At 44.9% G+C, this 12,242-nt stretch overlaps 1 protein-coding gene across 1 annotated transcript; it reads left to right on the top strand.

Annotated features, from left to right (window-relative positions):
• Positions 1 to 7: 7 nt before the first annotated feature.
• LOC138365331 (solute carrier family 15 member 1-like) lies at positions 8 to 4,065 on the top strand. Its single transcript, XM_069325626.1, has 2 exons — positions 8 to 25; positions 778 to 4,065. The coding sequence occupies exons 1-2, from the start codon at positions 8 to 10 to the stop codon at positions 1,417 to 1,419; spliced, it is 660 nt and encodes a 219-aa protein (XP_069181727.1). The 3' UTR covers positions 1,420 to 4,065.
• The last annotated feature ends 8,177 nt before the right edge of the window (positions 4,066 to 12,242 follow it).

Genomic DNA, 12,242 nt, shown 5'->3' with positions numbered 1-12,242 from the left:
CTCTATCATGCATTCGGAGGCAAACGTGAGATGGAGTCCACATGAAATGGACTGTGTTACCATCATTAATAATTTGGTTGTATTAGTATCTAGCTTCAGACACAAGCACGTTACAGTTCTGTCTTAAAATGTTTAATGCAATTAAGGATGATAAATAGTCACTTATAATTAATGTATCAAATTTGGAGACTTGTACGCATTTCACTGCTAGAAGCAAGGCAAATAGTTCGGCCTGAAGGGTAGAGGCCCAGTGGTTTATACGGACTCCCCACTCAAAATATAAGCCATCGCCCATTGTCAGGACAACTGCACTTCCAGCTGCACCCGTCGGGCGGTGTAGGGAACCATCAGTGTATATGATTTGAGAGAGAGAGAATGCTCTGTGGACAGAGCATCAATATGGCTTAAGGCGTTGAGCTTTGCCTCAAGACGAAGCTTGGGCTGATCTCTAAGTTTCTTCTTGGGTGGAAAGGGAGGGATTAAAATTGGAAAGGGTGTAATCTCCCGCGGTGCAGGAAAATGCCGTTGTTGTCTATCTTGATACAAATTATAAATCTGATTCTGACCACAACATTCTGATCTCAGTTCCAGTTTTAGATACTCTGGCATTCACCAAGATGTTGTGTTGATCCCCGCTCTGTAAGAGGGATTTTCTCATTACTGATATTAATACTGGTATTGTTAATATTATTTGATGGTTCCTAAAAAATAAATATTCTGTAAAATTTAGGGCCTGATTTCCTGGTGTTGTTCAGTTGTGTTGGTTCGCCCTGACAGGTGCGAGTGTTGGCGCCTGCGCACAACGAGCTCAAAGTGACGCTCACGTACGACACCATCCTCCACAACTTCCAGCTCCTGGAGGGAAAGACGGAGTTCCAGCGCATCAGCCCCCAGGAGTACAAGGTGATGGTGGAAGAGGTGGAAGTTGGAGAGGCTGCAGTGTACCAGGACGGTGTGTACGACATCGTCATCACCACCACCGACGTCTTCCTCTTCCCCATGACGGCCCCTGCAAACGTCCACATGGTGTGGCTCCTTCCCCAGTACGTCCTCATCACCATCGGCGAGGTCCTCTTCTTAGTCTCTGGCATGGACTTTGCCTACTCGCAGGCCCCGATGGCCATGAAGTCTTCACTACAGGCAGCCAATCTCTTCACAATTACTGCCGGCTTGTGGCTCTTTGCAGGACTAACAAGCCTGAGCTCTGCCACGGGGGCCTTCAAGCACCGAGCCTCGCACGAAGCCTTCTTCTATGCTTGTCTCATGTCCGTCAACACAATAATTTTCTTCATGTTGATTAAGAGATACAACAAAAACTCGCCAGTAGACCCCGGAAAGGAGTCGAAGATGACAAGTGAAGCCTGTGAGCGAGACCAACAACAATTAGCTTCTCACGACAATCCCACTTTTGTCATGTAACGGTCTGTGTAGCCATATTTCCTGTGACGACGGTCACGGCCGGATTGTCCAAGTGTCACGTATTAATAATGAATTCATCACGCAGTTCCCATGGTAAAGTGGTAAGACACTCGTTTGGCGTTTCGCGAGCGCTTTGTCGTGGATTCGTATCCTGGCCAGGGGAAGATTTACTGGGCGTTAATCCTTAACTGTTTACTATGTTCTGCCTCTGTTTACCCAACAGTGCCTGGTGCCAAGTGTCCTGAGGTCAGTGAGTGTCCTGGTGCCACGTGTCCTCTTATCTTGAGGTTATCTTGAGAGGATTTCGGGGCTTTTTAGTGTCCCCGCGGCCCGGTCCTCGACCAAGCCTCCACCCCCAGGAAGCAGCCCGTGACAGCTGACTAACACCCAGGTACCTATTTTACTGCTAGGTAACAGGAGCATAGGGTGAAAGAAACTCTGCCCATTGTTTCTCGCCGGCGCCCGCGATCGAACCCGGGACCACAGGATCTCAAGTCCAGTGTGCTGTCCGCTCGGCCGACCGGCTTACCCGGACCGGCTTAGTCCTGAGGTCAGTGAGTGTCCTGGTGCCACATGTCCTGAGGTCAGTGAGTGTCCTGGTGCCACGTGTCCTGAGGTCAGTGAGTGTCCTGGTGCCACGTGTCCTGAGGTCAGTGAGTGTCCTGGTGCCACGTGTCCTGAGGTCAGTGAGTGTCCTGGTGCCACGTGTCCTGAGGTCAGTGAGTGTCCTGGTGCCACGTGTCCTGAGGTCAGTGAGTGTCCTGGTGCCACGTGTCCTGAAGTCAGTGAGTGTCCTGGTGCCACGTGTCCTGAGGTCAGTGAGTGTCCTGGTGCCACGTGTCCTGAGGTCAGTGAGTGTCCTGGTGCCACGTGTCCTGAGGTCAGTGAGTGTCCTGGTGCCACGTGTCCTGAGGTCAGGGTTAAATTTGAACTTTTTAAATTAATATATGCAGTGTGATGCACATTGCATGCTTTCTGGGGGATGAATTTGATTTATATACTTATTTATTTATTTGTTTATATACAAGAAGGTACATTGTGTTTGTGAGAGTACATAACATTGTTCTTCTTACAAAGGCATATGTCATTAACAGATGCCTTTAACAATATTTTGCAATGCCATTAACAGGCATAGCGTTTCGGGCAGGAATGAAGTCATTAGTAGTTTACCTGAATATATCTGAGGGCTAGTGACCTCGAAGGAGACAGGAAGCTGGCATCTTGTCAAAGGTCCCACCATTGCTCCTGAGGATTTTTTCTATTTGGATTTTTAAATGATGTAATATCTTGGCATTTACGTCTCTGCGGGTAGGCGGTTCCATGGGTTTATGACCCTAGCTATGGGTGGTTAGCAATTTATATGACTAGGATGTGGATCACCTAAAACCTTCATGCCAGGGAAGGCCTAAAGTTTCGGTTGGACAGCAGATAGGATTCGAACCCAGACAGCTAGAAGCACTATGCACCATAGCGTACCTAGTTCCTTAACCACTCGACCACCATGACTGTACAAAATGTCATTGATAGCCGAGGTGATATCCCCAACGACCCGACAGCACTTGGTGGTAAGCTCGGGCATAGATATTTCGTCGAATCACCTCACTTTGTGGGACCACGTGAGCAACACAAATGCGAACAAGCTTGAATGGTCCCCAAGCCAATATGCAACTGAAAACTCCACACCCCAGAAAGATTCGAGCCCAGACAGCCAGGAGCACTATGCACCATTGCGTTCTTGGTTTCTTAACCACTCGACCATCATGACTACGAAAAAGTCCTCCTTTCTGGAGAATTTTTCTAGGGTGTGGAGTTTTCAGTTGCATATTGGCTTGGGGACCATTACCGAAAGTCTCCAATGGAAAGGCAAACGCCAATAGGATTAGTTCCAGGGCAGTCACAGGAACTGTCAGAACGAGGTTGAAGGCAACAACGAACTGCCTTAGGGGCTCCAGAGTTTACCTAGAAGTTGGTTAAAGAAGCCACAACAACTCCAAACTCGGAGACCGCCGTGGTCGGGGTCGCAGAAGAACCACCCCAGCAAGGGCAAGAACAACACTATCCTCCTGAAGCAGAGCTTGGGGCTGCACGAGTTCCAGGAGACGGACGTCCGAGCCCCGCATCTATGTGTTCCAGACAGAGATCGTCACAGCCCCCCTTCACCCGTGGCTGACTTCCTTCATGACCCAGCATGAGGAATAATAATTATTAATTACAACAATTATTATTATAATTATTATATTAATATAACTAATCATTATTACTCATCATTCTGCTGGGTCACGAAGGAAGCCGGCCACAGGTGAAATATATATATAGGGCCACAATGCCCCTTGACATGCCCAGTACTATAACCACTCACCCACAGACTACAAAAGTTTTGGAAAGTCATTTGACTTTAAACCTGCAATACCCGACAGCGCTCGTGACTACTTTGGGCAAAGATATTTCATCAAATCACTTCAGCATTTCAGTGCTGCATGAGCATCATTTGAGTGCGCACGTGCACAGGCGCATTTGTGTGCTGTGTTTTCATTTTCAAATTGTAAATGATTTGCTAAATATCTTTAACAACTCCTATATGTAAACTAACTTTCTGTTTAGTTTAAAGTATTACCCAATTATACATGTAAATAAATATCCAAATTATGTTTATATCAGCCCATCCTCCTGTTTTGATAGTACTGTTGTTGTTGATATAGGGGCGATGACGATCGAGGACTCGGATGCGCCCCAGCTGCACGATACCAGAAAAGTGCGGAGAGGGATGGTAACCCTAAAGTCTACTGTCGACAGACGTGTCCAATAAAGTGAAAGGTATAGAGAAGGTTGCCATAATGGACGTCCTCATCTTCTGCAGCCGCTCTATCAAGGAGAATGGGAACCGGCGAATGAGAATGGCGAGGAATATGCAGCCTACAGACAGCACTGTAGTCTGACGTGCACTGTGAAACCGTGGGCAATGGAGAAATAGATGTTCCACAGTATCCTCCTGGTTCGAACACCACTGACAGTAGGGGGAATCCACCAACTTAAAGACGATGGAGATGCGCACCCAGAGGTGTACCCAATCCGAAGGCGAGTAAGGGTCATGTCAAGTATGTTGCGAGTGTTGACGGGCCTGAGGACGGGGAAAGGCACCTTTTTTTTATTAATATATGAGGTACATCTGCATTAGTGCAGCTACCCTAGGCTATATGAAGTGGAGTACAGTGTGTCAAACAAGCTAACTAGGTGATGCTAAGAAATCCCCATCACACAGGATAGTTAGTCATACAGAGGCATGTGGTGGGCAGTCTGCACTGGCAGACTCCGGATGCATTTTGAGGATATCATCAACACAAGATTGAATAAGGTAGCAGTGGTAATAAAAGTCCCCATCTCGCAGGATGGTTAGTCATACAGGGCCATATGTTTAGTAGCCGGCACTGGCAAATTTTGGGTACACTGTAAGGATATCTTCAAGAGGCACCCTATCGGAGGCTACCCAGAGAAAACCTAAGGACAGTCAACATCTCCGCCCAAGCCGTGAGGCAGGCTGCTTGAAGATGCTACAGAGTCTTTGTTAGGTCCAGAAGTACCTGTGTAACTTCATGGTGAACATACACCAATCCCGCTACTTCATCTACCTCCTCATTGCCATGAATCCCGGCATAAGACAGAATCCATTGCAGAGATTGACCAACCCGGGGAACCTGAGTAAGACAGCAATTCCCGACGTATCTGTGCCCCCGTATGATGGTGGACCCGCGGACGCCGAGATGATATCAGACACAGGGCTGTAAGACAGTCCACGTAGAAGACGCAATGAAGGCCTGGAAACGTGATGGAGGAGTCTAAATACGAGCAAAATTGCGAAGTTCCCCAGCCAGGCACGGATGATCAGGGAAAAGCTTCCATGTCTGACACAAGGAGACAGGAGCATAGAAAGCAGCCGCCGAGGTTGACGGCAACTGACTAACATGGGACCCATCTGTGTAAACCTTCAGGTATCCTTGGTATAAGGCACGCAGGTCAGCAAATATCGAAGGGTCCAGATCCCCTCTAAATCCTTCTTCCGGTAAGGAGGCATGAAAAAGTCCACCGAAACACTGATGAACTCCTCCGCCCATGGGGGGCACTGGAGAGACGACCAAACCAGAGATGGGTTCTGGGACTGGAAGGGAAAACTCCGAATAAGCGTCAAAGGCCCAGACTATGAAAGGCAGATGACGGCGCCTGAAACGTCCCGCCGGCACATCGCACTAGTGTTCATCGGGCAGCAAGCGAGTAAGCAGATGTGCAGTTGGGAGACGCACTATCCGTTGAGGTCGTCGACAAAAGGTTAGAAGGTGTTCAAATCGTAGTGGCCAAACTTTCGACTCTGCATGGAGAGAGAGCACTGGCAAGGAGGGAATATCCTCAAGCGCAGAGCGAAGGGCACCATTTTGGAAAGGATATAGCTGCGCTAAGATCGATGGAGCCGCCGAGCCATAGACTTCAATCCCATACATAATCCTGCTACATAAGAAGGCCTTATAGAGAACTAAGATAGAGAGAGATATCCGCGAAGCCCCTATACCACCCCGGAGAGCCGTTTCATGATGGTGATACGGTGCAGATAGGAGTCCGCCCCCCCCCCCTCCCAAGAAAGCTACATGATGCTTTTCCGTTAGCCGAGGGCCATCAACAACCTCTCCTAGCCACCTGTGATCCGTGGCGACCGGGAGGCGACGACCCCCGATGGTCACCACCGGTTGAGCCTGTAGGCAGGTCCTGGTCCAGGTCCACCTGCAAGTCTTCTCCGGACCTGCAACTCTTCTTCGAACCTGCAACTCTTCTCCGGACTGATTAAGAGCCTCTTCCCCATCACACTTGCAGAGAGCGCACACTCCGCCCCTTGCAGGAAACTCTGCACCTCCAGAAGAGTGGCACCATCTCCACAAGGGTTATGTCATCTGCGTAACCTAAAACCTGGGCACCACGGAAAACCGGGAGATCAGACAGACTGACAGACATAATGGAAAACGGGAGTGGGCAGTATATCGCTCCGTGTGGGAACATCATGGGTGACTGGGCAGGACGAGGGGACGACACCACCCATCGCCACTCCAAAAGACGACACTCTAGATAGTTTTCAAACCACCTCATCGCGGAACCTGAGAGTTCTAGTCGAGCCAAGCCCTGAAGGACAGCAGTGTGTGATGCAGAGTCAGACGCACTCTGGATGTCAAAGAAAGCTGCAAGAAGCAGCCTCCTCCGGCGATTAATGTCCATTTTGCAATGTTCCATGCTGAGAAGACAGTCCATGATGCTCCTTCCCGCTCGAAACCCACTTTTTTTTATATTACTAATAGTAACGTTGTGGACCATCATACATATATATTGACGTAATGGACAATTATAAAGTAGAATTTGGTACTATTGAATTTGGACAAATCGGAAAAGGTTTTGTATATATTTTGCTAATAAAACCTAACCACCCTAGGCCTAATACACGCTATTTAAAGCCTAACATGCTAAATACACGCTATTTAAGGCCTAACATAGTGCTATACTAGATCTAAGAATATTTAAATTTGGTTTTAGCTTCATTTGTTTCCAGACTCAATAAAGTGAGTAGTACCAAATTCTATCTAATTGTACAAATCCACAAGGGCCGTGAAGAGGATTCGAACCTGCGTCCAAGAGCATCCCAGACGCTGCCTTAATCAACTCGTCTACGACATGGTCCTTCATTTTTGTTCATTTGATGCATCACGCAATTGTGATTTCTGTGTGTCTATCTAAGTGTCCTTTACGTCAATGTATATGTACGACAGTCCATATATTGGTGTTCCACAGAGCAGCATACTTGGCCCTCTCCTCTTTCTCATCTACATTAATGACCTTCAAAATACCTCACAACACCTCAAACCAATTTTATTTGCTGATGACACAACTTTTATTTTCTCCAGTCCTGACCCTCTAGCTCTAAATGTCACAGTGAATACTGAACTAAATAAAGTCCATCTTTGGCTAACTGCCAACAAACTCACCCTCAACATTGACACAACTTTTTATATTTTGTTTGGAAATAAATCCTCAAATAAAATTCATCTAAGAATAAACAATATCCAAATTAGTAACAAAGTTAATGGTAAATTCCTTGGTATCGTCATCGATAACAAGCTGAATTTCCAGGGACACATTCTAAATATAGCAAAAAAGTTTCTAAAACTGTTGGCGTTCTTTCTAAGATCAGATATTATGTACCTCGCCCTGCCCTGGTGACACTCTAGTACTCTCTCATCTATCCATATCTCAACTATGGTATTTATGCTTGGGGTTCTACTACCTAAGGGGCCTCGTAGCCTGGTGGATAGCGCGCAGGACTCGTAATTCTGTGGCGCGGGTTCGATTCCCGCACGAGGCAGAAACAAATGGGCAAAGTTTCTTTCACCCTGAATGCCCCTGTTACCTAGCAGTAAATAGGTACCTGGGAGTTAGTCAGCTGTCACGGGCTGCTTCCTGGGGGTGGAGGCCTGGTCGAGGACCGGGCCGCGGGGACACTAAAGCCCCGAAATCATCTCAAGATAACCTCAAGATAACCCAAAATCATTTACATCCTCTTATTACTCAACACAAAGCTGCTATTAGAACAATATCTAACTCTGGCCCCAGACATCACTCGGTACCCCTACTCAAATCTCTAAATATGTTAGATATTAAGTCACTGCACATCCTCTCATGTGTACTCTATATATTTAAAACTCCGAACTATAATGTCAATTATGACCTTAAAAGCTTCATTGAAAGTTGTAACAGAGCCCATGGGCACCACATCAGAAACAAATACCTATTTTATATTCCAAGAGTACGACTTAATCAAACTAGAAATGCTCTACAAATCAAAGGACCGAGAATGTGGAATGACCTTCCCAATCATGTGACAGGCTGAACCTCTCTCAACCAGTTTAATATAAAAACGGGGTGACATGGCAGAAATATCTATGTTAAAGCAACAGCCAGCCTCCCCACCACAACTGTTGGGCAGCTGACTGTTACTGATACTACTGGGGTCAGTGTGGACCTGAATACGGTGGGTACCGCAGCTCCTCCCCACCACAGTTGTTCACTCTGGTAAGCTCATCATTACTGTTCGTATTTTATACAGTAAAATGTCATCTCTGAATGTGCAGAGGTCGGTGTTATCATGTTGATATTTTTGCATACGAGCTTGAGGTTGTGTGGGGTAGACAGTTCCAAGAATGGTTGTGAGGTTACGTTAGAAGGGGTGACGTTGCCTACAATAAACATTACCATATTATTCATTAAAGTTTACTTCATGTTCTGTGTACATCCACTCGTCTGCCCAAGTAATGAAATGTGTGAGAAAAATTGATCGAACAAAAATAAGGAATGCTGACAGTATTATAATTCATAATGACTACTCATTACTGAAAAAAAAGAGAATTTTACTAAAGAAGACCTATTGATTGGTCTTCTTCTAAAATAATTTTTCCTGTCTATACTCTACACAGACGCCGTCTTGTCGAATCGGCTCTGATACACTTACTCAAGCTGAACCTGAGTCCTGGATTTGTTGCTGTTGACTCTCCCTTTCACAGAATATACTCATATGTTCTAAACTTTCTAACAAACGTGACCTAACACAAGCCTACCTTTCCTTTTTCTCTTTCTTTTTCTTTCTCTTGTTTCTCGTACGTTCCCATTCTTACTCCTATTATTACATCCTATATTACATCCTATATTACATCCTATATTACATCCTATATTACATCTTACCTTCCGTACATTTTGCCTTGCTCTTATCTTCCTCTAGGATTTCCATCTCCTCACCTCTCTCTTGCCTTACTTAATGCCCTTGCCTCCCTTGTCTCATTACGGACTCACCATAGCCCGTGCTACATGGACACTTCGTTCTGAGTAGCTAAATCTAAAACAACAACAACCTTGTCTCACAAGTTACAGCCCCGTTCCTGTGTCGTTGCAACCCGTTCTCGCACTTTCGTATAGTCAATATTGACTTATTAAATACGTGCATATGTGACATACTAAACATACTAGTTTACCTTGAAAAGCTTCATAGAAAACACCGACATTACCTAACCTTCTTAGTATGTTAAGATAAGCATCTTATTGCTTCGTAATTACAATTATTACTTAACCTATTATAGGTACAGGTTAAGTAATAATTGTAATTATGAAGCAATAAGATGCTTTTCCTAACATACTAAGAAGGTTAGGTAAGGTCGGTGTTTTCTATAAAGCTTTTCAAGGTAAACTAGTATGTTTAGTATGTCACATACGCACGTATTTAATAAGTCAATATTGACTGTAAGAAAGTGCGAGAACGGGTTGGTCAGGTAAGTCCACAACGGGCTCACCATAACCCGTGCTATTTGGAACTTTTTGTTCCCAGTAGCTGAATCTATAACAATAACAACAACAACAACCATGTCTTATCACATTCGACTTGATAATGGTCCAAGATGGACGGAAACGTCGTCGTCTCTTCAATTTCTAGTGTGTTGTTTGGTCAATATTTTCAGCCACGTTATTGTGATTTTTCATCTGCACTAAATAAGCCATCTTCCACGGTGGTGATAATAGGTGTATTATGCCACCAAGATCAAGAGGTACCTGCAATTACACTATGTGTGTGTGAGTTTATAATTATCTAAGTGTAGTTGCAGGATGTGAGCTTCGCTCGTGGTGTCCCGTCTTCCCCTTCATCTTTGTCATATGACAGAACTCGCTGATAGTTTTGGCATCTACTGATATCCCTTAAATTATTGTAACCTTCTACAACTGTTCGCAAAGGAGAACTTTTGCATAAGTTTTCAACACTATTGCTTTCTAAGCTTTAGTCTGTGGCCTCTTATTCCAGAAGTCTCAGTTTTTAATAATTCCACTTTAGCAAATTTGTCGATTCCTGTCAGGGGTTTTATGTGGTGATTATATCTCCTTACCTTCTCTTTCCTGGCTTGTGCCTGTTTTACGCCTCAAGCTCATAGCTCTTGTGTGCTTTAGGTCTGGAAATCATTTGGTGGCTTGTCTTTGTACCTTTTATATTTTGTGTATGTGCTTTTTTTTTAGATTTGGCCACCATACAACTACTGGGTACTCAGATGTCAGTTTCACGAATCTCGTGAATAATTTTTAAGTATCCCTTTTCATCCATGTATTTAAAAGTTATTTTGAATTCTGCAAGTCTAGCATAGACTTCTTTCATAATGTTTAAAATAAAAAAATCCAGGCATCCTTCATTATGGTTTTTAATTGTGTTTATACTGAAACAGGTGAAGTAAGAGAGGCGTCATGGCGTACGGAAGAAGTAGGTCTAGCGGGGCGGTCATGATGGCCTACCCTCGAGGAGCCATAGTCATCCTGGTGTCCTACCTGCTCGAGCGCCTCGTCTACTTCGGGCTCTTCGGCGGTGCTGTGTTCTACATGCAGCGGATGTTGGGCTTCACCTCCTACTCGGCCACGACGGTCACGGCCATCATGGAAGGCGCCGTCCTGCCGATGTCTATCTGGGCAAGGTGGGTCGGGTGTGTGTGTATACTCCCCTTGTTGTGCTTGCGTGGATTGAGCTTTGGCTCTTTGGTCCGTCTCTCAACCATCAATCAACTGGTGTAAAGATTGCTGAGCCTGTTGGGCTCTTATCATTTCTACATTTGAAACTGTGTGTGTGGAGTCATCCTCCACCACACTGCTGGCTAGTGCATTCCATTTTCTAACTACGCGGACACTGAAAAAATTCTGTCTAGTGTCTCTGTGACTAAATTGATTTATAAGTTTTCACCTGTGTCTCCTTGTGTGCGCCCTAATGACTCTTCTCATTCACTTTGCATAGTCTGCAAACATTAATATGAAGGAGTCTCTTGTATGGGACATTATCAAATGTTTTCTGATAATCAAAGAATATACTGTCTACCCATACTTCTCTCTTATTTCATTTCTGTCTTCTTACTGCAGAACTGCAACAAGTTTGTCAAGCAGGATTTTGCTTTACTAAATCCGTGCTAGTGTTTTGAGACAAAATCTGTCTGTTCTAAATGATTGATTAACCTGCTTCAGAGCAGTCTTTCTAGTAAGTGGCTGGGGATACTCGTTAGTGATGCTGTTCTATAGTATAACGGTTTCTGCCGTTATAGTATAGAATGCAGAGTCGCACCACATTAGCTATCTTCCAGCAATCAGGATGTTCTGTTTTTGAAGAGGAATTAATATTATAGCAAGGGGGACTGCACAACTGCTTCAGCTGCCTCTTTTAGTGTCAATGGGAATATTTTGTCTGGTCTTACAGGTTTCGTCACGTCCAATTCCTGTAACAGCGTCCTTACTTCATCTGGTGTCATTATAATTTCAGTGAGGCTTTTCCTGTGGAAGTCCCCATACGGTTTGGACTCTTAACTGTAGTGGCAAAATCAGGTTTCATCTTGAATACTTCTTAGAAGTTTTTATTAAGATCCTAATCATTCTTATCTTTACCTCCTTATGATATCTCTTATCTCCCATTTTTCAAATCTGATAACATGGTTGTTTGCAGTCGTCTTCCTCCTGATGTTGCTCTACAACAGTTTTGGCCGGGACTTAGCACTGTATTCACTGTTAGTCTTGTAATGTTTCTCTGCTTCTCAAATAATAAAATAAATAAATAAATGTTTATTTAGGTAAGGTACATACATCTTCTTGAGGTTATCTTGAGATGATTTCGGGGCTTTTTAGTGTCCCCGCGGCCCGGTCCTCGACCAGGCCTCCACCCCCAGGAAGCAGCCCATGACAGCTGACTAACTCCCAGGTACCTATTTACTGTTAGGTAACAGGGGCATTCAGGG

Source organism: Procambarus clarkii, chromosome 16 (genome assembly GCF_040958095.1).
Source record: "Procambarus clarkii isolate CNS0578487 chromosome 16, FALCON_Pclarkii_2.0, whole genome shotgun sequence".
NCBI classification, from domain to species: domain Eukaryota; kingdom Metazoa; phylum Arthropoda; class Malacostraca; order Decapoda; family Cambaridae; genus Procambarus; species Procambarus clarkii.
The sequence above is the reverse complement of the archived record's forward strand: the minus strand, read 5'-3'. Positions and strand labels throughout refer to the sequence as shown.